This window comes from Indicator indicator, chromosome 23 (assembly GCF_027791375.1).
Source record: "Indicator indicator isolate 239-I01 chromosome 23, UM_Iind_1.1, whole genome shotgun sequence".
Classification (NCBI taxonomy): Eukaryota; Metazoa; Chordata; class Aves; order Piciformes; family Indicatoridae; genus Indicator; species Indicator indicator.
Window position 1 is genome coordinate 11,824,499 of NC_072032.1, and position 27,881 is coordinate 11,852,379.

The following is a 27,881-nucleotide window of genomic DNA, read 5'->3' on the forward strand; positions in this document are numbered from 1 at the left end:
CAGAGAGAAGACAGCAACAAAATTAACTCGTAATTACAGGATTCTTTTAAGTGTAATACAGCCCAGCCAGGAGCCTTGCGAGTAGAAGAGATTAAGGTTTTACCCAAACTATTTTAGTCTCTGAAGGTATCCCAGGAAAGCCAAGGAAGTTAGAAGTAATCTTTTTTTTCCTCCTTGTAACTTGAATGTATTAGAAAACATGGGAGAAAATATCTTATTTGAGCATAAAATCAGTGAAAACATTTATGATTTATTACCATCTTTATTACTTCTAGTGAAAATAATTGTAAGACATTGTGGTAACTCTTCTTATTCTTCCTGTGCCAAAAATTTTGTTCTCTGTAAGGTTGATAATGTATTAGTAGTCTTTGTGACATTTTCTTTTCATAGTTTAGCTGTATTTTTCCAACCTTTAACCATTTAGTACTGACCATTTGTGACAAGGCTTTGTATACAAAGGGTCTCAGGTTAGTCACTCAGAAGCCAGAAGTGCAGTCTCAGCAGAGGCCCCAGGGCCTATGCAAGGTTCTTTGCCAAGCACCAAGAAAATGCTATTTTTCATATGAGGTGATTGTCCTTGTCTTGTAGTTCCCCTCCTTAATTCACTATTTAACTTCTACATGAAATGAAATTGAGCTCTTACAGACATTAGTCTTCTTCATTAAACAGCTTAATGCTTAACTGTGCTGTGGATCACTAGAACTGATTCAAGCAGTTCTTCTGAAGGAGATGGGCAACCACAGGCTATCAAAGTGCTTACACAGAAGTTCTGCATCTCTAGTTTTATATTGGGATGCTATTAAACTTACTGTTAATAAATTCAGGTTTCTTAACCTTTTGTATCGTTGTCCATCTCTAGAGTGTCTGAGCATACAGTCTTTATAAGGCACCTTTGTCTTCCTGTTGAGTTTCCTGTAAGTTTAAGTACAGAATTTGTATTCCGATACTAAGGATTTTGTTCTCTTTTAGGATCGAAATAGAATGTATGACAGTCTGAATATGCACTCTTTGGAAAACTCCCTTATTGACATTATGAGAGCAGAGCATGATCCACTTAAAGGTATGTTGTTATGCTAAATTAAGAAAAAAAGGGTCATCCATTCTGCATATTAATACTGATTAATTCTGATTGCTAATTTAGATTCTAGGTTCAATTAAAATAGCAAATGAATTCTTTTCTTAACTCACATGAAAAGTCAATCTTGAGCTGTATTTTGTTGAATACCTTGGTTTACAGTAGTTTAAAACTTGAGATTTAGTTTCTTCATAGGTTTTTCTCCCTCTCCCCTCTATCTTTCCCTCCTTTCCAGTTTTAATAATTGCATCATTTAAGTCCATTATTAATTTTCTGTCTATTTTGCCTGTTGTAAAAACATTACTGAGTAACACAAAGGGGTTGAAACCTGTGAGTATACCAAAGACAAGGTAATGAATTACACCATCCCTGTTTCAAAGCACTGTTGCTTCAATTTGGCACACTCAGGTGGTGAGTAATACTTCTTTGGTTATTTGAACCCAAATCTACCATCAGGTAAAGCTACTGTAAGGCATAAAATTAGAGAAGGCAGATCTTTTGTGTCAATATGCTGTCATTGGTACCTTGTCCATTTCTGAAAACCAGTCAGTTTCTTCACTTTTTTCTATGCACACTGCTATGACAAATGGAAGTGGTTGATCTGTCCTCCTGCCGTCCTGCTGTTTGCATTTTGGTTTTATCATGCAGAAGAGTTTTCAGAGGCACAGCAAACACAGGAAAGGCCCATTTTTATTCTTCATATTTTATTATGATACAAGAGATGCAAACTGTATTTTCAATAATAATTTTCTAGTAGAGAAAAAAGACAAGACAAGGCTTTAAGAGTTCTTAAGTGAATTGAGTCATACACACGCACTTTTGAAAAACTCTGTGAAGTTCTGATAGTTATTCTGTTCTTTTCAGGGATGTGAGTGTAAGGTTTCAGTCCGTGGTTAAGGGATTTTTTTTTTTTTTTTAGCAGTTTCACCATCAAACTCTTGGAGTGAAAATTCATCTAAGTTTTATGTTTGAACTAAGACAGATGGAAGCCATACATACTCATGTAGTCAAAGGAAATCCATTTTTTTGTTCGAGTGCCAGAGAACAATGCCCACGCCAGCTGACTTTAAATAGAGTAATTGTGTGCTGTTATTTAAATTGATTGATTAAGAATTTTTTTTCCTCTTTGCAAGTTGTTATTTTAGCTGAAACAGCTACATTATTAACAGTAAGGCAGTAGAAATGTTCCTTACTGACTTAAAAGTGGGTAGAAGAGCTCACATCCTAGAATGACCTTTTAGTTCCTTTCTAATCCTCTGTTTAGTCACCATTAGTTGGCATTTCTGTAATTTCCTAGCAACTTTATCTTTTTTTTCCTGCAAGTCATGAAACAGAGTTTGTTATTTCAGTCTCTATGGATTTTCTTTTCACCACTGAAAATCTGACATTTACTTAAGAACCCATCATGCTTTCAGAATACACAGGATTAAGAATATTGTTGATATTTGTTATTAATGAATAACATACTTAGTGGTAATTGAGGAATATTTTGTAACTAGAGAATACTTTTATAACAATTTTTTAAGTACATCTAAGCACACTAAAACAATATGTCTTTTATATGTGACCACAGCAGTAAAGTGAAAGTCCCTGGAATTTTAAGCACATGTTTTGGATTTATCTGCTTACAATATCTGGAGTATGACTAAGCATCTTGTCTCAGACTCTGAAGCACAATGCAGAACAGGCACTATGTGTACTAGCTCACAGCTTTAAGTTTGACATTTCAAGAGCCATTTTAGAAGGAAGTCAAATTTCACCACTTTTGCTTTCGTGAACTTGAAAAAAATTTATTTCAGATATGATTCACTGAAAGCTAAGTTATGCCTGCCAAAAATTGTTTATATGTGCATACTTTCAGCTTCACTTAGACAAAGTTCAGTCATTACTACAGACATTATCAAAAGAAATAATATTTAGCTTTCAATAGGACAGTTTTTCAAGCTAGCTTGATAAGGAATACATGCTTGACTTCAGTAGTCACTGCAGCAGAAATGTTGATCACATTAAAAATGATCCTTCCCACGCAGTTTTCTTGTAATGTTTTTCATAGTAAGACATTAAGTAATGTTTAAGATTACCCCTTTCAATCAATGGAATATAACCTGAACTTAAAATTAATAAAAAATAAAATAACTAATTTTTACATCATGCTTCTTAAATACACTTTTTATTCTTCTATGAACCCTTAAAAATATTGTTGAGAGAAAAATTCCAGTATTTATAGCCTGAAACCTCTTCTGTACTTGGAGGTTTTTTTTCCCCCTCTCCTTCCTCAAATACCCCTGCTTCTTGATATCAAGACATCATATATAGATTTCATAAACAGGAAAGCAAACAGCTTTGGGTTAAAACAGCATATGGAAACAACTTGGAAAAATGAAGTATTTTGCATGGAATATGTATTAAAATTGAGGAGCAGGGGATTTAATAGTATTTATTAAACATTATTTAAATATCTTTAAAGTAATGACTGATATTTTTCATATAATTCAAGGACTTTTGTTGTAAGGCAAGAGTATTGGTGCTTACCTGATTTGCAGTTCATTTCTGTTTTCTGACTTAGAGCTCTGCAAGCTAGTTGTAAGATAATACTGAATCTTAATTAGCTGCAGATATATTAGCAGGAGTAAAAAGAGAGAACGTTAATCTTATTTTGAAGTTCTCTTCTTGTTTGTGAGTGGCAAACATTTTTTAGAAAGGTTGTGCAAACACTATTATTTCCTGTATCTGTGGGGAAAATGATGCACTTTAGAAGTCTGTATTGCTCTGTCTGGGTTTTATTTTCCCTTTAAATTGATTTAATTGAGCTCTCTAGGTGTAAGACATCTTTCTTTCAAAAGCAACCTGCTGATGCACTTTCAGTGAAGTGAAAAGCATTGGTGACTCAGCAGCACCACTGAGAATATTTTCTCTTTGCATATGGTAACTTTTGTTTTCAAAGAAATTTGTTCTATATTTTGTGTTATGAAGCTGTAAGGTTTAAAGTTATGCAGTTATTTCCAGAGTAATACAAATTACACGCAGAAAAGAGTTTGTGTGAGACTGATCAAAAAATGTATGGAAGGAACAACTTCCCTCTTAGTCATATAAAAGGCTTTAAAATTGTACATACAGATTGTTTTCTCTTCCTGTCATAGAAACCTTTGGTGATAAAAGAATGTATTTAAGAGTGACAGACTGATTTGCCTAAATAGATTGACTATCAGAGACAATACGTTTGGCCTCATTATGTCTTACATAATTCTTACACAAGCATTGAAAGTGTAGTATCCAGGCTTTCTGTAACTAGGTGTTGTCCAGACATGGTTTTGTGCTGTAGGCCTAACTATACAGATTTCAAAATCTGACCTTTCTGAAGCTGCTGCAATCCTCAGCCATTCGCTGGTCTGTTAAAGTAGTTTGAGAAAAGCTTAACTTGGAAGCTTTTTCTCTTCCAGTCAGGAGATCCCTTGAAAAAAATATGGAAGATGAGAAAGGAATTTGTAATTCTCAGTCTTCATTTAACTGTTCCAGATTTATTTTAAAAAGGGAGGGGGGAGTAAACATGAAATAGCAAAGTTGTGAAACTGTGAGTCAGCAGTGTTCAAAGCTGTCATTATTCTTAAATCCATTCCAAATGTTTTAATGTATGGAGATGCCTCCAACAGTTCACTTAAATAGAAATAAAAAGTAGGCATTTCCAAAAGTAGACATGAATTTGCCTTGAGATGAGAAGTGAGTAAGCACAACTACATCTGTATGCTCAGAAGCTGCTTTCCAAAAACCCTGAAATTTCTGTTGCCTATATAAGTAACATGAGATTTCAGAAATGTAACAAAAGTTAAGTTTGTTACTCCTTCCTCATGGGTTTGGTTTAGCAAGGCTTCTAACCCAATTTAGTGGGTAAACTGGCCCTCCAGAATTTATTTGCAAGCTTATAATTTTTTTTCTGTCGTTCACTTAATCACATTTAGATATGGAAAAGGGGGCTAAATTTAACAGAACTCTAGCTGCATGAGAAATGTGAGACATGCTGGCTTCTCCTTAGCGATGCTATTTTGAATTTAGCCGTTAATGCACAAGAATTTCTAATTAGTGGTAATATGATGAAGTGACAACTTTGGGTTTACTCAGAGAAAATTCCTGTAACATGATACTTCATGATACAGTACTGTTCATATTTGGCACTGTGTTTATGCCAGAGAGCAACATGTTACCGATTTTGAGTGCAGTTAAGCTAAGTTCTGTAGACAGTTCAGTGAAGTGGTGAGTCCTCATTTCTCAGGGATGCTGTATGTCTATTATTTAAATATTAGTTATTGTCCAAGTAATTTGTAGTAGAATTTAAACTAGTAAAATATCTTTATGTATTACTAAAACTTTTAAGGAGGCAAAGGCCCCTGGAATTGCTAGAATGTCTAAATAGCTATTGAATGGTTTATACAGTTCTAGATTACTGTCATGAAGTAGGGTTGGATTAGATAGCATTTGTGGTGAGGACAATTCTTAAAATGGTACTTTAGTTTTTTGAAATGCATCCAACAAAGTGCAGTGAAAACAGCTGCCTGAAAGAAATAAGTGATAGAAACAAAGTAAATTGTTACAAGATGGTGCTCCCAACTTCTGTATTTTAAGTGAGGCTTAATAAATTAGTATGTCCATTCAGCTAGAATAATGTGTAAGAAATAGTGTAATCTGAGCTCTGTATAAGACTGACCTTACTCCCAGTTCCATGCATGAAGTGTTCCGAACTTATCAATATCAGTGAATTCAGGTGGACAGCCTAGAAACACTGCATTTTGCTTCAGCAGCTTAATCTGAGGGGTAAGAAGTTAACATAACAAATAGCAGTGACTGCAAGCCTTCTGTGTCAAAAGTGGCTTTAAATTTGTAAGACCAAGTACTAGACAAGGTATAAAACACAAATCTTAAGTTCACCAGAATGCAATAATAGGAAGTATGACTTAATTGAAGTCAACATATAAATAAGAGTTAAAAGAAGTATCAGAAGCTGTACATGTGCTGAATGCTGTTACTCATTCCTTTCTAACCCTCAAGTCAGTCATTATCTGAGCAAGCAAATTCATCTCTGTAACACAGCAAGATTGGGTTTCTTTGTGTTTGTGAGATCCATAGTTTAAACCTGCAGTAGTGGCCTTGCTCCCTAGGGCACTCTCCCCCCATCACTTAATGAGTGTTGTATATATAACAAGAGTTTATTATTTCAACTTTTTTTAGTTTGGTACTTGTGTTTCAGATGCATCTTATTTTGGAAACTATAGGGGGTCAAAAAAACAAAAGACTGCACAACCAGAGCTGTAAATCCAGAATTTACTATCTTGTAAGAATTTTTCTCACCAGATGTTGACACTGATGGTCTTCTGTTTCTTTCCTCCTATGCCTTAAATGCGACCTCTTTTTCTGTAGCAGCATTCATCTGTCCTTTTCCAGGAGGCTGCCCTTGCCTTTCACCACTTTGTCCACACTTTCCAATTCCAGAAGAGGAAATAGTTTCTACTTAATCTGCAGGTGTTCTGATACCATCCATTCTTATAATAATGATATCTGTGGGAAGATAAGTAGTACGTGGCTGCATAAAAATCTCTTTGCCACAATGCCTGTAAATAATAAGGCTGAATAAAATATCCTAAATGACTTTAATCTCACTGGTTGGAGTGTAAAAGTTCATAATGTGTATCTTTTTCTACATTTTTGGGTAGAAAATTACCATGTTGGTTTCTTAAAGGTGAAGAGCAAAACTTAAACCCTGTTACTTGGAGACTTTCAGCAAAAGAAAAAAAAAGGAAGCGGTATTTAACCCCAGATGTGCCCTTGGGACACAGGACTACTATTATGAGAAATTTCCAGTCTTGCTGCTATTGCATGGGTTTACCAACAGCAGAGAGGAAAGAACATCTACAAAGTGTGATAGGAATGGTTAGGCAACCTTACTATATAGATTGCTGATTAAGTTTTCTTCTTCTCCCCCCCCCCCCCCCTTTTTATTTACCCTGCATTTCTTTTTAGAAAGAGTGAGCCTTAATAGGGTATGACAGTGTCTTACTAATACTTACATCTCGATGGCCATCTGCGTATCTATTGCCCTTTAAACCTGAGTGGATTCTTCTTTATTCCTTCATAAAAAATCTTGTTTCCTTCAAAAGCTTAAAATGTTTAAGTTACAGTATTTTTAAATATATGCTTACAGATTACAAGCAAGCATGTTTGAATAGCAAGATGGAAAGAAATGTATTTTTTTGTACATTAAAGCACACTTCTTCCAAACACAGCAGCTATTGTAAATGTCTCTCTAGGTCAGCGTGCACTACTGGTATGTTTGCAGCTTCCTGTAAATAGAAAATGTCTCCTTTAATAAAAAGCAATTTGTAGTGAATAGACACTTCAGTTGTGTATTTTAAACCATTCATTTAACTATTAAAGTCTGACTTTCAGCAGTGTAGTAAAAAAGAGTACTTGAAAAATTTTAATGTCAGGATACGAGGTTTTCAAGTAATTTTTGTTCAATATAAAAAACACTGAATTTTGTTAATTCTGTAGATAAACCAGTCCTCTAGTTTTGCCAGGAATATTACATATAGTGGTTGTATGTAATACACCAAGACAGAGTCATAAACTGGTTGATAAAATTTTAATGCCTTAACTCCTAATAACGTGATTTTTTTTAAATGGATTCAGTAGAGAAGCAGTAAACTGTAGAAGTGCCATTCTGTTAAGCAATGTGCATAGTATAGTTATTCACAGTCACTGTGGAAGAGAAAACTAAAGTAGTCAGCACTATTTCTGGGTGTCATGAAACAAAAAGTGGCTTTATCCTATTGGAGCTGATCCCAAAGCACATTGCAGATCTTATGACCAGAGAATTAAGGTTAAGAAGTCTGTTCTTGTCAGCTTTAACTTGGGTCAAGGGTATTGTTGGTTAATGTGCTTGGAGTTAAATATTAGCTCTTTATTTCCCTTAGGAAAACTGGAAATATAGTTTATATTTAAATTCTAAGCAGTGAATTTTCATTACTTTTTCTAGCATAATAGCTAAACCCTCTGCATCTGTTCTGTTTTGTTCTTTGGGGTTTTTTGTTTTCTCTTAAGGTCGCTTGAGTTATCCACATCCAGGGACTGACAATCTTCTGATGTTAAATGGTAAGTGCTAATCTTCTAACAGTTTCTAATTATCTCTAGCTTAGCTTAAATCTGACATGTTGGTACAAAATTCTACTATTATATTCTGTTACTGAATTACTTGCCTCCAGTCTTCAACACTGATGGGACTGTTGCCATTTTTCAGAGTTGAATGGCAAGAGCTAATCTTGCAACAGCCTTTCATTATATCTAGCTTATTTGAAATCTGAAATGCTCATAACAATGCACTGTTCTTTTTTGTTATTGTTGTTCTCAAGCAAACCAGTAGCATGTACTCCTAAGATCTTGAAATCTTTTATACAGAAACAGGAATTAGAAAAGACAGCCAGAAAAAAAGACAAAGGTGTGGTTTTCTATCTTGTATAAATAAAAGGTGAACTATGGACTTTATTTTTACACTTTATTTTACACTTATGTGAAATAACATTTCTTTTTTGGAGGTGTTTTTGGAACTGGCTTTGTCAAATATGTTTCCAACTGCAAAATATGCTGAAGCTAGAGTTCATGTTCACGTTCCTCTCCCAGTAGGTCAAACTTCATGAACATCTCCTACTCAGTGAAGGCATGAACTTTAGCCTTTGTTCAAGGCTAAAGAAGGAAGCAGAGCTTGGTAATCCATCTAAGTCAATAATAAATCAGGGGGGTTGCACACAAATGTTTTCTACATTGAGAAAAACTACAACTTCTCCAGATTAGAAGCTGTTCTACATGATGCAAGAACACTTTTGTCATTGACTTGATAGTTCTAAACATTACCAGTAAAGACCTAACGACTGAAAAACACAATGAGAACAGTTAGTTTGGGTTTGTGGTTCTGAGGAGCTCTGGGTTTTTTATTGCCTTACTCCTCTGCACTCCTTTACACTTGTGCAATTGGATATAAAATATAAAGTATCTAATTTAACTTGTGTATCACTGAGTTTAAAATTTTAAGGAAATACCAGGTTCCAGTTAAGAAAAGTATTGCACAACAGACATTTGAAGGATTGGCTCATTTGATATTGACTGAATAGTTCTTTAAGATAATGGAGTATTTTGAGAAGTAAAAATAGCTACTTACCTGTTGACATGAAATTAGTGTTTAGTCCTAACAGGCCATAATCTTGGTTCCTGTACCTTGAATATTGATGTGCTTGATGTTACAACATTTAAGACAGATAACTTCCTGTATTTAACTGCAACTGTAAGACCTATTCTGCAAGCTGGTTTGTTTATATAGTGTATGTGCAGTGGTCATGATCTGCAGATTTACAGTGAAGTGTTAGATGGAAAGATTTTAAAAACTAATCAATCTTATGAACAATTGTGACGTGTTGCAATGCAGTCAGTGTAAGAAATTCATCTAATTTTGTTTTCTCTATTACTTAGAGTGGGAAGTTATTTTTATAGTTTTATGCACTAAAAGAGCATGTGAGAAACATTATCACTCTATAGAATATCTAGGGAAAAAAAAACTTTGCTGTTAGCATGGACATTGTAAAGATGCTTCTCACTGGTACTAGTCTATCCCAAACACCTAGAATATGCACTGAAGAATATCATATTTGTTACTGATGCTGGTGGGGTTTCTACTGTAGTTGGAAGCTAGCACTTAATGTAATTCCTGTCCTCTTCAAAAGCTGTAATATTATTTCCAACCTTCAATAGGAGAGATAAAAGTAATGTTTGAGAATCTAAAAGGCAGGTGCTGCAACACCTGATTTTTAGGTGTGCCCTTCAGAATTTAATACAGAGCCTTGGTTTAGACACTTAAGCTTTCTGCTGTGTACCTGGATTGTCTGATGTACCCATCAGTGCAGTCCAGGGCAATCATATAAATGGTTCAGAGGCATCTTAGGTTGGAGTGTCTGAACTGCAGCTCCTTACAGACGAAGAACCAGGAGCACTGAGAGTAGGTTCTGGGAAGCTCCAGCTGCTCAGACTCTGCATGACCTTTCTTAGCAGGAATTGAGGATCTTCCTCCAAAGTTGCAGTAATCAAAACTGCAGCTTGAACACGGGCTAATAAAGTTGTAGACTTCAGTTTCCTTCTCCACTTAAGTGGATTTGATATTTCCTGTATCCCTGAGGTTGGTGCCTTGGAAGGAAGAACAGGGAAGAGGAGAGTTAGTAATCCACAGACATATATTCATGTCTTAATTATCAGTGGTAGTTACTACAGGGAGGAGCAGGAATAGTAGACCTTTGTTAAAGTAAAGCACTAACATTTGTAAGGATCCTGGACCCACTGTGTGTACACTAATAATTAACACTAGATCTTGATCCTCACTGGATTTCATTTGGCTTGATTTTAGTGGACTAATATCTCTAGATCCCAATAACGTTCTGGCATGAGCCAGGCTGGAACTCCTCAACCCTTTTAAAACTAAGCACTTCTAGATAAAACTTAATTTTAGCTATTTTTAATTCTTAAATGATAGATCTTTTCCAGCTCATTTGAAGAGTACTTACTGAACTGTACCTAGTATTAATATTTATACTTTTCTGTATTTAAATTAATGAAATTAACCAAAGGAAAGATGATTAATGTGTTTTAATAAATTATATATCTGTTTCAGCTCAAGCTAGAAAAAAAACAATGCATTTTTAATGACTGTTATCTCTCAAAAGTCAAAAAAAAGAAATACTTTGGAATGGGTTTACCTGAGTTCAACTTTAATTGTCGACTTAGAACCTTTTTGTAGCAAGTAGTAATGCAAGAGTCCAATTATTGGGGTGCAGGGTGTTTTTTTCCCAATTACAGGGTTCTTCCCTTTCACAGTTTCAATGCATTGAATGTTTTTTTTTATTAGCTTAGCAAGGGAGCATTAGACTTTCCATCTTACAGGTGAAAAAAAAAGCTTTACTTCAAACAGAAGTCATGAAACTTCCTTTATAGGAATTGCTAAGTGAGTTTCTGTAGTCTGTTACTCGTGCCGAACCTGAATGGTCATAACAATTTCTTTCAGCTTTAAAATCTATAAAGATGTGATTTCTAAAGAAATTTTAATATAATTTAGGCACCCAAATACAATAGAATAAAATGGGAATTAAACACCTACCTTCTTTAGTCTAGACTCTTGGGAACTTTTTGCTGTAATTGTTTATGGATTTCTTTAAATGATAAGTAAGTATTAAAGGAAAAGGCTTCATTGCTTCTCTGTCATCATTTGGTCATTAAATCAGAAATGTTACTGACAAATAGTATTTTATCTTCTATAATAAATTTCGTAGTTATCTTGGAATACAGGAAGCTTGCCTATTAGTTCTTCCTAATACACAACATCATATTTTGAATTCAGCTCAGTCATTCAGTTGAATTATTCAAATATGTACATATTTGATCTCTGGTATGTATTTGAATTACGTGTCTGAATAAAATAGAACGATACATTTACTATCTGTGTGATAGCATTGCTCACATGATCTACAAAGTAATATGTCTTTCGTCTTGATGTTAGGTGAATGTGCACAAAGAAGTGTATTTACCTCTGTTTCTCATATTTCTGCCTCTGAGCTGATTTAAGCTTGCAGAAAGGGGGAATATTAACTTTTTCTTAACAGGTTTAAGCCTTACTAATATGCAGCTTCAGGTATATAGAAACAGAAGTTTTTGAGTGTAAGGGAAAGTCTTTGTTGTATGTATTGGAAGATTCCAGCATTTTTTGCCTTCATTTTATTTGGCATAATTTTACTTCTGTACATGTTGCCTAATTTGTGTTTTCTAGAATAAAAGTGTACCTCTTGTACTTCCTCAATCATTTGAAATCTTTCAGAGTTTTTGGCTGATGAAGATTCCCAGTTTACAGACTAAAAACTAAAAAAAATATTTCTGTATAACTTATTCATTGAGCAGGTTAAGGAAAGAAGGAATAAGTTTAATATTTTCTTTGGTGGTTGTTGTTGTAATAACAAGTTTTGCAAAACCAGACATTCTGATACTAATGATCACATCTGTCTAGAAGCAAAATGGCAGAAAATCACTGGCCAAACCAGTTTGCAATATGAATGAACAGGACTTTAGGAAGGGGTTTTGAAATACAAGTAAACAAAGTGTGACAGCATCAAGTACAGTTACTTTCCCAGGTTTTATCTCATTGTTTTGCTGAAGCAAAGAATTAAGTTAACTTCAGTACATCATTGTAATGTCCATTTGTATATATAAAATATGGCAACAACCTTCCTTTTAAGTTGAATTGCATTGGAGTTTTTTAGAATTTTAATAACCCATTTGTGTTTCTTCTTGTACTTGCTGTTTATTTTTAAACGCAAAAAGAAAATGTTCTGTAATGAAATATTTTAACATATATCAACTTGTCTTAACTATGAAAATACAAGAAAAAAGCTTGAGCTGGTTTGGTGGGCAGAAAGGAGCAGAAGAGGGTAAATATTACTGAGACTTGTACCAAAGGATCGTTGTTAATATACATATATATATTAGTCTTTGAAAGAGAACATGGCACTGAAGTCATTCCTATGGATGTGCTGCACTTGAAGTATTCCTGGTTACTCTAGTTTTATTTGGGGGAGAGAACAAGAAGGTGGACAGGATGTTAGAGAAAGGCTTAGTGATGCTACTGCTAAGGCTGTGTGGGAGTCACTGGCCAAGAGTCAGGGGAGATTTGTACACGCTGACACAGAACTGCATGTCTTGCAAGCGCCTGACTTCACAGGAAAACAAGTTCAGCAGCAACTAATGAGAGAACTAATGGCACAGAAGAACACATTCTGGTTTGTGGATTCCATTTTAATAGGATGAATTTAGGTGTTTCTACTTGGTTAGATACCCAGCTCTCTTTTTTGAAAAGCGAAGGTTTCTGCTTTGTCCTACTAGCAGAAAGTTGGAGAATCCGAAAAACTTCAAGCAAAGGACTGTCCTCATCAGTAGTAATTCTTTCAGATGAAATACAACAAAATTGAAAGTGAGTTCAATGCAAGTTGGGTAGGAATATGATGACTGCCATGTAAAAAAAGTGAACAGTTTAAGGGAGAAAATGTCAAGGAGAGTGTTTTTCAGAATTCCATAAGCGATCCACTGAATTCCTGGTGGGAAGATGATTCTATGATTCTAAGAAATCAAGACAGCAAATTCTAAAAAATTATTCACTAAAACCTTTGAAAAATCCCATGCAAATGGGAGGCACCAGGATATAAAGATTTAATAATGCAAGAATGGAATGGTGAAAGACATTTATGTGTCACTGGGTGTATAAGGTTGTACATATTTCGGAACAAGAACGACAGTACTATTTTGGAGAGATGTATGTATGGAGTCCTAGTAAAATTAAAACATTAATGCTGAGACACAGCAGTCTTTGTTCATTAATGTTGCTAGAACATTATGATTAATAATAATAATAATAATATTTTCCATTTGGATAGCTAACTTCAGTCCTGTAATTATTAAAGTCATCTTGATCAGATACTAAGTTGATGTAACAGAAATACAAAATACTCTGTGTAAATGTAACTAAGAAATTGCACACAGCTTAATAGTTTTTGTATTAGTAATCTGTCTATTTTGAGTTTCCTAGCCTTCAGGCAGAGCAGCAATCAGTATGGTCTTCTGAACTGTGGCTATAAGCATGATCTCTTTAAGAGTCTTGCAAAACTCAGAAGTTAGGAAAATCTTGGATTTACTTGCAGTCTGTCAGAAATCGTTGCTTTGCCTTTGTGCAGTGTTTTTGATACAATGCTATTTCTTGTGACTTGTGCCCTGATTTTGTTTGCTGCCACAAGGAGTCTTTTGTTTCAAACAAAACCTTGCGGTTAATTTTCTGCTAGGTCTTTTCATGGAAAAAGAAGGTCACAGCTTATAGCATTTGTATTGTCACTGCAAAGGACTGTACAAACTGTTCCATGGACCAGGATGTTTCTGTGATTAATTTTATACTTGCTGCATGCTTTTTAAAGTAATGTTTTCCTTTTGACAATTTGAGTTCCCTGTGTCTTAAATAGACACTTGTGTAAGATATGAACCACATTTGTGAGGATGAATTTAAAAGTTGCCGTAGTTTATGTATCCATGATTGACGTGAAGTTAAACCAAGTCAAAAAGAAGGGTTGAAGTATTTTGAAGTATGTTCTTTACAGCTGGTACTAACATGAATTTAGTAGTAAAGTAGGATGGTGTTTAAGTGAGACTTCAGTTTCATGCATTCTCTTCTACAGTTACCAGTAACAAGTACCGATGCAGATTTTTACTTATCTCTTACCCACATAGTTCTTTCTATCTTAAATATTTTCATATGTGGGCACCATGTAGTTGCTTGACATTTTACAATTTGTCCTTTGTTTGCATGCAGCGAGGAGTTATGGGCGAAGACGAGGTAATTCACTTCTGTTTGTTACAGTACAATTAATTCTGATTGAGCTGGTACTGATCATTACGATTAATTAATCCAGACTGTTGATTATAAATGCTTATCTGCATGTTATCTTAGTTTGGGAAAGATGGAGGGAAGGAGGGGTGCAGTCTGGATTGTTGTGATCATTGATCTCTTTTTAGGGTTTTAATTATAAATCCTTTAATCGGTTAAAGCACTGTAGTTCTAATCATAATTTAGTTAATGCTAATGGCTACTGCTTGCAGTTGTTGCTCCCTTTAAAAGTATGCAGTTTGCTAGTTGTTCTAACTCATCTTTCCTTGCTTCTATAGCAGTGGTAGTGTACAGAGTAAAAACTAAAAGCCTTTCATAACCTTAGCAAGAAGTCTAGTAGAAAACCTTTTAGAGCAAAGACATTTTCATAGTACAAGTCAATATACGCTCACTGACCTTGGAAAAACTATACTAGTTCAACTATGAGGATGCAACCTGCTGTTGTAACAGAGACTGTGTAAAGTGTGCAGCAAAAACTTCAAGATCTTCTGTAGCTTCCAGTATCCACAACATACACATAAGTTCCTGTGTCTCTCTTGATTTCTGCGTTCATGCATGACTGACTGCTTGGTAGCCCTAATGCAGAGAAGAATGCTGATCTACATCGTCGTCTGTCTTTGTAACAGTACAATTGTGTTGTGATGATTCCTGGCAGATTGTACTTCTTTTCACTGTCAGAAACCAAAAAGAAACAAGTGTTTTAAATGGCTTATCCTTAGTTCACAGACATTCTGAGAAATGGAAAAGCCTAGGAAATTAGCTTTTTGCTCTTTTCATCTGAGAGACATTTAAAAGCAAAGAGAAGGGAGAAGAAAGTATTAGGACTCATACAGAGCATGTAACTCTAATTGTGTAAATCCAATTCCTCTATGTCATCATAGCTCTCTGAGGAGCTACAATGCTTTTAGCAAACCTTTACTCATATTAAAGTAAAACTGGTCTCTCCAGTATCACTTCAGAATATGATCTGGTAGTTTAATTTGTACTGGGAAGATAGCCTTAGATTGCTGCTGTTCTTAGATGTAACGTGGGTTTGTTGGTAGAAAAAATGTTTTGAGACTTAATGTTTTACTATTTTTTCTGCCCTGTATAGTTGTGTATGATGTAAATTGACATTGTCTAAGAAGTACTTTCAGAGAAACACAGAAGCATGCTTTTCTTTGACAGTGTAGAGACTTGCAGAGGTAAAGAGCACTTCTATGTGCTTTTTATAGAGGTAACCCAGCTGAATTACAGTAATTTTAGATTTTAAGATGTTATGAATAACTCATGTATTAGTGAAAATCTTAAAATCTCCAGTTCTGCAGTTTTCTGCAAGTTCCTCCAATCTGGGTCTTATTTCTTCCTTTAGCCACTTTTACCTTTCATTGTCACTATGGTAACATCTCCATTATCCCCATCATTCACATCAGTAATTCAGAAATCAATTGTTACATCCCACTTTCTCAATCCTGTAACCAAATCTTACCAGTAAGAATCTGCCTGGCTGCTTCTTCCAACTGTGTTAAGTTTCTCCCTTCCTTCCTCACTTGTCTTCCTCATTGAGCACCAGCTACATGCTTCCACTTTTAAAGGCACTCTGCTGATCTGTTACTGTTGCTGTTGAATGCATCCTGATGATAGCAGTCAAGGATGCCATCACTTTCTCCCTACTAGTCATATTCCCAAACACAAGTATCTCCATTCTTAATGGAAAAGAGGAGCCTGCTGCAGTTTTCTGCATTTGCTGTACTCCTCTTCATCAGGTGCCTACTTAAATGTGAAATGCTACCACAGAGGTGTTGTTCCAGTGTTTCTTATTTAGTACAGTCCTGTGGTCCTGCTTTTTATTTTGTGAATCTTGTGAACCAAAACAATTCCATGATTCTAGGTGTTCCTGCAGGGCTTTCCTGGTAGTATTCCCCTGAGAGGGGACAAAAGCTGTAGACAGCTTATGGCTCACAGTTAAGGTACAGCAGACTGTTGTCAGGGACCTACTGCTTCTGCCTATGGATTTGCAGCGGGTGAAGCTGGAAGAGGTTGGCTCTTTAAGATGTAAAATGAGCTTGCTTTCCAGAAGTGTGCTAGGTTGAGGGTTTTCATTTTTGTTTGCTAGGTTTTGGAAAGCAGTTGAATGAATTAATAATTGTTTTTAAAAATGAGTGAATCAGGAAAAATTGCACTTCAGAAGAAAATATGATGTGGGGTATTTGTTTCAGAATATTTCTTTTAGGGCTTATTGCTCTCAAAAGACACTCTTCCGTATTTGAAACTGTCATTAATTTTTATCTTGCTAATCTACAGCAATGGAAGTTTGAATCAGCTAAGATCCTTATCCTGGCCTTCTGAGTCTTTTTGGTTTGGAGTTCTCTTAAAATTTGTAAATATGAAATAAGGGGGAAATAAGTGGAACAGAATCAGCATGTTTTCACTCTTTCCTGCTTTCTATACATCTCTTCTGACTGGTTTGTTTGCATTTGTCAAGCCATCCTGTGAACTTCTTAGATTCTACACTTGCTTTCCAGGGTGTCTGTAATCTTACTGCAGATTGCTACGTGTTAGGAACCACAAAAAGGCTTCCCTCCAAAACTGTGGTAAAATTGAGAGAAGAAGAATAAATCAACTCTGTGACTCACTTTTCAAGTGTTTCAACTTGCACATTTATTAAAATTCTCTTTTGCTTTCTTAGAAACAAAATCTGTTCTTACATTACCAGCATAATTGTTTGAAACTTCTGTGTACCTGTTTTTTCTGTTTCACTCTGTTCAATTAAAGTATAAAATTTTTAGACATGCAGAAGTCATTCAGGTGATGAAAGTTACCAACTGAACTTGAAGATAAAGCAAAGACTAACTAGTGAAACTCACTTAAGCAGCCCTTAATGTGATCTCCTCATAAGACCCTTTATAAATGAATTGCTGTCGTGCTAGATGCAGTAATTACAGTGTCATGTAGTATGAAGTATTATGCTTACAGCAATGCCATCTTGCAGTCTTGAGGTTCCTTTTTGAAGCTGAATACATTTTTCACTTTCTTAATTTTTCATTAAACTAATGCCTATTTTCCTAATACTTTGCTGGTTTTGTTCTTACTTTCCAGACTGCTGTTTCTTATTCCTTGAAATTACAGAATCATGTACCTGTGCAAAATTATTTTAATGCGTGTTATTATCTTTTCCTTTCAAGGCCGTTCTTCCCTCTTCCCAATAGATGATGGTTTGCTGGATGATGGTCATAGTGATCAAGTTGGAGTCTTGAATTCACCTACCTGCTATTCAGCTCACCAGAACGGAGAACGAATTGAGCGCTTTTCTCGGAAGGTGTTTGTTGGAGGTCTTCCACCAGATATTGATGAAGGTGAGGTGCCTGGGGAGAGAGAGAGAAAGAGATTTTGAAAGTCCTAAATGGAGTAGTAGAAATAATCCACCCATCAAAAGAATGTTGTGGTATAAGAGGCTACAACTATATATCTTTGTCATGAGAGCTGAGGGATATGTTGAGCTTAATATTATTTGATGCCCTCTATCTCCTTTGTTTTTGAGATGGTTCAGCTGTTTCTGAGTCGGCACTTGCAGGTAGTAGGCTTGCATGTGATGCCTGGAATTTGTGTTCCTGCTTAGCCTGCATATCCTTTTCAAATACCTCTGAGCCCTTCATAGTGTCCTCTGGCTGTGCCTGCTTTATTCTCTGTTCGTAGAAAACTTCTATTCATAATTGAATTTCAAATTCTATTTCACTATTACCTGAAGATCTCAGAAGTGATTTAGAAAGGTTAATATTATTCCTGTTCGTAAGCAGAGAAAGTAAGGCAGAAGAAGGTCAAGCAGCAGAGCACCTTGTGATGTTCTGAACTGTACATGACTAAACAGTAAATTGTTTCAATTGTGTTTAAACCAAATTCTGAATTTAAGGAAGTACCACACCAGTCTCCACCACTGCCCTTAGTCACCCATGTGCTTCTGAAGTGCTCTTGTTACTAAGCAATAAAAAATAAACCTAAGCTTAAATCTACTAGAAATATATTCTGTAAATATTAACAGTTTGGAAGATGTGTCAGTTTAAGTTTTTTCATTAAAGTTAGAAATTATTTTCTTTTATTTCCATGAAATGCCAGCCTTTCCTACAAACAAAGATCTTTGCTTGACAGCACTTTTCCATTGTTTTCTATCATCTGTTTTAATTGCCCCTATTATATCTGGTTTTAGATGAAATTACTGCTAGCTTCAGACGATTTGGACCTTTGGTAGTAGACTGGCCTCACAAAGCAGAAAGCAAGTCCTATTTTCCACCAAAAGGTAAGAGAGACCTGTCACTGGGAGAAAATCTTGCTCTGGGAAACTCATCTTTGTTCAAAGAGTATAATCTACAGTCTCTGTGAACAGTTTCATTCTATGATTTTAATGCATTGTTCAAACATGGTTTCTTGCATACCATGTCTAAAATCTGAAAGTGTTGTTTTAGTCCAGTGTTCCAGTCTGTGCTGGACTTCTGTATTTGCATTTCTACACAGTTTCAAAAACTGACTAAATGTTAGATAAAATTTTCATGGCAAGTTCCAGGCAGGATTCAGAAGATACATTTGGGTATCTGATCAAGATAATCAATGTTATGTGTATTTCAGTTTTAGAATGTGAACTTCAACTGAGGCACTGATTATCTTTAAATAAAAGATGAAATACTGTTTTTTAACTAGTTCTAGTGTTGCTGTTAGACTAGGTTTTTTTTTTAATATCGCTTACAAAGTGTTAGAAAAGCTATTCTGTACATTAATTATGGAGCATAGCTCTGTTCTTGTACAATCACATATTGATACTTATAAAATAAAAGCAAAAATCCAATCCAGATACAGAATCAAGGCAGAGGGTATTCATTTTGTAGAGAATGCAGGAATTCATTCCTTCCCTGGAAGTGACAAAAGTAGGTATAGTGCCTGTATAAACTTGATTTTTCATTTATTTATTTGACCATTTATGTTAAGGAAAGACAGAAATACTGTCCCAGATGGGTCCTCTAATGAGTGAGAAATGGAATTGAAAATATTGAGTAGTATTCGTAAACACTCCATGGAAATTCTAAGGCTTTGGCTCTTTTGATTGTCAGCGTGATACACAAAGATACTGTCAAGTTAAATTTGATTATCCTATAGAGTGTAGCTCTCTCTGTAAATTACCAAGAGAAATTCCTGAGGAACGATTTGAGGAACATGCATCTCATAGAGTCTGTGATGAATAGATAGAAGAGGGAAGATGTAATTTATTCTAACCTGAAGGGGAATTGGATTCTGGCATTCATTTCCAAGGAGACAGTCCTCTCTCAGTATCTGAACATCTTTAAGTATACATTTCCAGGCTTCCTCATTTACTAAATCTTTCTGATGTAGGTGGAATATTTATAATTACCACAGTAATAAATTAGTGAACAAATAATCTGTATTGTAAGCAGGCCTTAAAAGCAGAGAATGCAAATAGAAGAACTTCAGGCTGTTGATCAAATTAATTCGGTGCACACTTGTGAACTCAGTGTTAAAGTTTATTTCTCATGATCCTTACTTGAAATTTAATACCACTTAACTCAGTCTTAAAACTTTATTCTCATTTTCAGTTCACTACATTATTCATATTGTTTTGTAATGTATCCTAACACATTAAAAATGCAGTGTAGGTTTCTCTTTGTAGATGTTCTGGAAATACAACTTGCTATCAACTGCTGAGTATTACTGTGTTTGTATCTGTTCTTTTCAGTACAATAGATATGGCCAATGATTGTTTTGTAGAAGGATTTAAAAGAAATTTGTCTTTCTTAAGTTTTACTTGTGTGTACAAGTAGGACTTGTGTTTAATAAAACATCTGAAACTGATGAAGTTAGGCTAAACACTAAGAAGACTTTGAGATTGATCAGTAGTTAACAACTTAGTAATATGTACTATGTTAGCCCAGGGAGTTCTCATTTTTTTGTTCTTTTAATCTCCAGTTTCTGTCACTCTGCATGGAGTCAGTGTGTATATTTTGGTTTGTTCAGTGTCATTTGAACATTGGACATGGTGCTACTTTCCAAAGGCATCTGAGAATTACCCAGTTCTGGACTGCATTATGCAATAGCTTTCTCTGTGGTGAAGAGATACAGCCTGCTTTTCTTGGGTTTTCTTTTTTTTTAATTTGTGTTCCATTTTCCAGGCTTTGGTTCCATACAGGCTCTCTGCTTACAGAAAGCCCTGAGGGAAGGCCAAGTTCATAATAAGTACTTCCTTGCTTGAAGAAATACAAAAAGTGTCCTGATCTGTCAAGGCTGGCTGCCTCCTGAGAAACACCAACTGCTTGTTCTTAGCTAATGACAGTTTGTATTGCTTCACCACAAAATTAGGCCCAAAGAAAACAGTAATATTAGAAACTTCACACAAATGTTACAGGGAAACCCTGTTCTGAAGCAAAAAAAATTAGAAAGTATTCTAGTGAGACCAAAGTCTGTAAGTGATCTGCCAACTGTAATGGAGAATTCCTTCCTTGCTGACTTGCCACTGTTTATCATAACTCCTGATTACATAGTTGGCAAATACACTTATTTGTGAAACACTACACATGTCCAAAGCAACTTGCTGAGATGAAGACTTCTTATGATAACGAAACTCTGAAGAAGTGGTGCTTGGGGACAGGCAAATCCAAAGAAAGCCTTTCAGAGTATGCCCAGTTTGTGTGCTTTGAACTATTTCTAGATGGTTTCAAAGAGAGGATGATCTGATTTAAACAGGACAGTATCCCCAGCCATTTCTAGTTGTCTGGATGTTTCCCTTGCCTTGTATCCCAGCAGTTGTGCAGTAGCTTCATTTATTCAAAGTTTTTAATTGCTGATTTAGAACCGACTGAAATCATTCGCTTGAAATTGTTCTGTTTCTAGTTTAAGAAGCAAAAAAATCCCAGGCCCATCCAAGTTCTTTTTAACTTGTTGCCAGCTTAGTTGACTGTACTGGGTAGGATTGAACTCTGGATTTGAGCAAGTAACTATAGGTGTCTTCAGGTGTGATTAGTGTCTAAGCTCCCTTTAACCAATGGGAATGTGGCCAGTATAGTCAATGGAGTGTAGAGGCCTATTCAGGTCACCGTAACATAAGTACATTGAGCTTGATTCATTTACCCAAACCAAGGATATCTAAAAGATCTATGTGAGTCTCACAGATGTAGCATGGTACCTGTTGAAGTCCCACACCATTCTGGAGCACCAGCTGAAGCTCAGCCAAAGTCTTGTAGAGTATAAATTGTGGTAGACACCTCCATGTCCCACTTGGTCAGCTGAGTAACATTCACCACTAACTGGTGGTGACATTAACTGGATCTCTGTACTGCAGCAGGAGCTTAAACCCAGTCACTGCAGAAATATGGAATTGCTGTTTGGATCCTGAAGCAGTTTCTGCTCCCTCCTACTGAAAAATGCCTCAGCTAATAACTACAGTACAGCTGTATCATTCTGTATTTTTTTTTCACTTCATGTGGACATAATGACCATCTTTATGTAGCAGGAGCTATATGGCAATATTATTGATTTGCTTTAGGATAAGCACTGATGGAAAAGCAGCATCTGGCAAAATATTTCACTTGCTTCTGGCCGTGAGTCTCACTGTGTGTCTGATCCCTTAGTATCACATGCATTCAGCCCTCCCTTTGATTAATCAAGTTTTTAGCCTCCCGTCATTCTTGTACTGAGCTCTCCATTCAAACAGGAATGTGTGTGCTTGGTATCCATGCAAGTAAAGACAGTTTGGTCTGGTCTCTCCCATGCCAGTCTGCATGTGCCCTTATTCAGTGAGTTTTGCAAGGCTAATACACAGATTTTAAATCTAAGATAATACTGGAAGAAATCCCATTAAAACAGATTTTAATTACTGATTAATCTTAAGCTAAACAAGTTGACACTAAAAAATACTGTTCAGCAGTGAAAAATGGACTTCACAAGGAAGTTCTTCAGCTCAAGCTCAAAGATTCCCTGTGGCATATTTGTTGAGAAACTAAGATTTGGATAAAAGTATGGAAAAGGTAAAACCTTGTGTTCCCTGTTTGTCCCCCTGCCATGATAGTGCTGTGGTATGAGGAGTAGGAAATGCTATTAGAAAGACCAGCATAAGTTTTACAGCTTTTTCTCTAAATCCTGCTTCTGTTCCCACAGATCTAAAATCAATTGTGCATTTGTTTCTCTAATGTTCTTCTAACATGCTGACTCTTTAATGCTCTTCAAGATGCACCCTACCATCTTTGCCTTAATGACCTGCACTGTCTGTCTGCAATCAGAAATTGCCAGTGGTTAACTAGCTTCTCTCAGAAACACAGGGTCATTTCCAAAAGGCTTAGTAAAGCAGCCACACTCCCTCTTGCCAAGCCCACTCTAGAGCAGCTGCTTACAGAATTCATTTTTCCATCCAAGTCATAAAATGCAACTTTGTGTGAAAATTCCACGCTTAGAAATAATCTCGAAAAAGGAACTGGGATTTATGGTCCTTTTAAAGTTCATTTTAGACTACAACCCTAATTGCGCTATGGAGCACCTGTCAAGTAAAAAATTTGGTATACTTCATTGTACTGTAAGTGCTAAAATATTCTAATGTGTGAGGTTTTTTGCTTGTGTGACTGTCTGATTTTACTGTAGCATTAAATAAGCATTTTAATTCCTATTTTTGTAGTGTTTGGGATGTTTGCTGGGTCACTTACGTAACAAAGCACTTTGATCTAATCTCTAGAATAGAGATTAGTGGTTTGTGCCAAGTCGGATTTTCATTGTGTAATGTCTGTTGCTGCCAATGAGTTATGCTCAGCCTAGGCTTCCTGAGGATGATAGAGCAGACATGTTTGGTTTTATTGGTTATTAGTATCTTTTGAGCATTATTTTACAGATAGAAATTCTGTTGTTCATAGCAAGGCAGTAGATAGTTAAAGGCGATGGCTAATAATAAGGAATTGGTTTGATTTCTTTTTATTTTTACTCTTGAAGTAAACACCTTTGTCTGGAAAAGTCACCGGCAAAGGTGATTAAGAAAAGTAAAGATAAGAGACAAAATATCAGATGGTTTGGCTTTTTTTCTCCAGGTTATGCATTCCTCCTGTTCCAAGAAGAGAGTTCTGTTCAGGCCCTGATTGATGCCTGCATTGAAGAAGATGGAAAGCTCTATCTGTGTGTTTCCAGTCCTACTATCAAGGACAAGCCAGTAAGTAAACAGTAGATGGCCTGCAGGCTGTAGCTACCATCTGTCTAAAGCTGCATTTGAAGTGATGACGATGAAAATAATCAAAAGCAGACTCCTGTTGGCAGAGCTCAACATCTGGACCAGTTGGATGATTTTAAAATTGTAGTGTTTGAATTAATAGGATTAAAACAGCACCTAGACGTGCTAAACTGACGGGGTTGTGACTGACATTTTATGTAGGCTGATGACCATACATCCATGATGTAGTGAAACTTAAAGAAGCATACTGTTTCCTTTCCCAATTTAATAGGTTCAGATCCGTCCCTGGAATCTAAGTGATAGTGACTTCGTGATGGATGGTTCCCAGCCACTTGATCCTCGAAAAACAATTTTTGTTGGAGGAGTCCCTAGACCATTAAGAGCTGGTAAGTATAATCTGTGGCTATTACTAAAAGCAGGCAATTATGGAAATAATTTGAACCGTGTGTAGTTATGTATGGATAGGTATAGATACAGAAATGTAAAAGAAGGCTCTGGTGATAGTTACAACCACAGTACAACGTTTGTGTATTCCTATGTGTCTTTGGTAACTCTTTTCATCCGGACATAAATCCCTGTTCATCACTGAGATTTACTGGAAACTTCATGTCTAATGCTGTCAAGAAGCGTTTGATCATATTTGCAAAATTGTGGTGTAAACTATGTCAGAAAGAGTTTGTTTTTAAAATTCTGCTATGAAAACCTCTCTGCTGTATGATGCTTTGTTTGTACTTTCTTGTCATTGTGCATTAGCTACTCTCCTACTGCTATAAGGTTACAGTAACTAATATGGACAGAGCAAAACCACAGGTGATGAGAGAATAGGAACCGGGGAAAAAGGAAGATATCCAGAGAGCTAGCACAGTCTGTATGGGTCAACACTTTAAGATATTACAGGACTCTTCTCAGAGTGCATGAAGGAAAAATTCAATTTCTGTAGCTGTGGAATGGTTCTGCAACTTGGACAGTGTGCTTGATGAGATTGGCTGCAGTAGCTTTTTACAGTATTTTATGGTGATCTAGTAAGTAGGTTGAAGTGAATGTTGGGAGTAGAAGCATAAGACACAGTGATTCAAATACTATTTTCTATTAGAATTACTCCTGGACTTCATTAGTCTTCCATAAACAATGGAAAATAACTTTATTCCTACAGAAAAATGAGCTTTCAAGATGGAAAGTGTAGGAGAACAAGAAGCAATAGTGCAAATTTGGTGAATAAAGAATATTTTTTTCCATCTTGGACTGCAATGCTCATGCATTTCTGTTATTTTACTCCTAAGACTACTTTTGACTGCAGTACAAGCTGTGTAAATGAGCATAAACACAGCATGTTCCAACTGCAGATTAATTTTTCTTTAAATTCAGTCCAAATTCTCCAGATTACTGTGCTGGATGTCTGTGATAAATTTAATGGATACATTCTTGGGCTTAGCTTTCAAATACCCTGTATATGTGTGAATGAAACTTTCACAGCACTGTGAAATAAGAATCATGACTTCAGAAAAGCAGTAAAACCTTAGGAGGTTTTTCAAATAGCTATTGAGCATCAATGATGACACCTTTAGAACCTAACACAGAGGACACTAATTCTGGAAAAATGAGTATTTTTCACCTAAATTAATTTCAAAACTGAATTCAGTATAAAATATTATTAGAGGTTTGCTAAAATATTGGATCTGTAAAATCCAAGGTTTTTGTTTCTATGAACTTCAGTGTCTATATTAAGTGTAGCACTCTAGAAATAATCAGGATCTGTATAGCTGATGAAAAGATCATCTTCAAATTCAAGTAGGACATAGGGCATCAGGATAGACAGAATATATACCAAGGAATTTGTGGCATGTGGCTCTGTTTTATTCAGCTTACATTCCGTGCCTGCCCAAAAGATTTTTTGCTGTAATCCCCTGAAGAAAACTGCCCTGGAATTTCAGTTCCAGGTTAGCAAGGACTGCAAGGACATAAAATTCCCTTGTTCCTTGGATGTATGTACCCACCATGTGAAAGATCCATCTGCTGAGTATTTCATAGATTACTTGATCTATTTCTTGTTATTTCTCTTCCATGAGCTGTCGAAAAATTAATGATTAAAATTAACTTCCTAGTATTTTCAAGTAGAGGCATATTACATAAAGCCTTGTTCTGTAAGAAGACTTTAAATGCAGAATGTTTTGTTTCTCCACAGTGGAGCTGGCTATGATCATGGACCGTCTGTACGGTGGAGTTTGTTACGCGGGAATCGATACTGACCCTGAGCTGAAATACCCAAAAGGTGCTGGACGTGTTGCTTTTTCCAATCAGCAGAGTTACATTGCTGCCATCAGTGCTCGGTTTGTTCAACTTCAGCATGGCGATATTGATAAACGAGTAAGTTACCCAGAAATGCCAACCAATGCATACAAGGGCAGTGGTCCAGAAAGGACCTTCTTAGGGTGTGGTAGCATTGCGTCTGATTGGCTTTCATGGCAGCTACTACATTGCTTTTAGTAGTTTCTAGAGTTAGACCTTGAATGTCACCAACCAACCAACATACATTCCACAGAGCAGAAGTTGGGACCTCCAAAGGTCATCTAGTCCAACCCCCTCTGCAGTCAGCCAGGGCATCCTCAACTAGATCAGGTTGCCCAGAGTGCTGCCGAGCCTCACTTTGAATATCTCCAGGGATGGGGTCCAAAACACCTCCCTGGGCAACCTGTTCCAGTATTCTGCTACCCTCATAGTAAAGAACTTGTTCCTAAAATCCAAATAACTTGTTTGTAACATCCAAACATCCTTGGACATAGATTAATGTGTCCTTTCCATTCTGGAGATTCTAGTTTTGTTGTACATGGGCTTGAAAAATCTTTTTCTCTCCCTTGCTCTAATGAAACCAAACACGCTGATAATTCCTGTGTCATTCATAGTCAGCTCTACTATTCATTGGTTTCAGATTAGCTTTATGTTTGCATCTGCCCTCCATTTCAGATGTAGTTTTCAGTGCTCAGCACTGCAGAAAATCAATCAAGCTCAACACCTAAAATACAAAATGGCATGTCCTTTGTGTTTACTAGTCACCAATATACATTTCTGGTTGCTACATATGTTATTGCTAGCTAAAGCAAAACTAACTTACTAAGAAGACTATTCAAACTTCATTGCTCCTAATTAGAAATAGAAGAGCAGCAAAGAGAACTGGTATCTAAATTGTGTCAGTTTTAAGTGTCACTGGTTTTGATGTCAAGAGCCACAGAGGTAGTCACTGGTATTAATAGTTGTTCTTCTTTGTAAAAAAAAAAAAAAAGTTCTTAGAGGAAGAAGGGTTGAGTAAGTAAAGTAGTTCAAGGTCCAGTCTCTTCTACAGATCAAAGACATGGGAAAAAGAAAGTAGTACAGTTAACAAAAGCCTGCTGTAGGGAGGTAGCATGTGCTTCTCTCCTTTCAAATAGGCAAAGTAATACAGTGTTTCATGTCTGGCAGATACCACTTGCCTAGCGAGCCGAAATCCCCAGACACGGTCCTTTCCAGAGGATGAGTAGGTCTGGATGTGGGTTGTGATGTAGGCTTTACATTAAGATGACAGCTACACTTTGCTGGTGGGATTGCTGTGCTTGTGACTTAGAGCTGACCTCAAGTCATAGCTCTGTCTTTTGGCTAGTGCGAAACAGTGACCCTTAGTCTATAACTGTGTCAGGGAGAACAAAACTATTTATCATCTGAGTTTTGATTATTTGGACGAATAGGAGTAAGGGTCAGAATCTATAACTCCTTCTAAAGAAATGCTGAATGGGTCATTTGGCTTCAGAATTGAGTATAGCTTAGTGTCTTTCAGGAGCCCTTTGATGTAAAGTGATCTAACTTTAAAATTAGAGGTGGACTGTTGTGTCCCATCCAAACTAGTTCTGCCTCAAAGGTGGGAGACATGAACTTGAACTGTATAAACTAAGAGACACTTTTGTCTTGACCTTCCTTTCCCCATGGGAGTGTCCTTTGCAGTAGTGGAGTAAATGGTAGACTGGCAGTGCCATCTCACAAGAGAAAGGAAGTCATGAGCCTGCCTTTGAAGGCAGCATTTCCAAGTAGGTTGGTTTGGGTTGTTCTGTGATAGATCACCAGATTTCAGGGCTCATGATGCTGAGGAGGCTTCTGAA

The 27,881-nt window shown here is 36.2% G+C and overlaps 1 protein-coding gene across 4 annotated transcripts in view; it reads left to right on the top strand.

Annotated features, from left to right (window-relative positions):
* The window catches only part of CPEB2 (cytoplasmic polyadenylation element binding protein 2), a 45,464-nt gene that overhangs the window by 14,436 nt on the left and 3,147 nt on the right, over window positions 1-27,881 (top strand). For 2 of the 4 annotated variants that reach the window (XM_054391522.1, XM_054391524.1), the window contains exons 3-10: window positions 970-1,060; window positions 8,165-8,215; window positions 14,499-14,522; window positions 17,738-17,908; window positions 18,757-18,846; window positions 23,621-23,739; window positions 24,029-24,143; window positions 25,940-26,121. In XM_054391522.1, coding sequence (XP_054247497.1) covers window positions 970-1,060; window positions 8,165-8,215; window positions 14,499-14,522; window positions 17,738-17,908; window positions 18,757-18,846; window positions 23,621-23,739; window positions 24,029-24,143; window positions 25,940-26,121 — 843 coding nt within the window. The remainder of the gene's footprint in view (window positions 1-969; window positions 1,061-8,164; window positions 8,216-14,498; window positions 14,523-17,737; window positions 17,909-18,756; window positions 18,847-23,620; window positions 23,740-24,028; window positions 24,144-25,939; window positions 26,122-27,881) is intronic. The other 2 variants (XM_054391525.1, XM_054391523.1) reach the window with 1 other exon arrangement.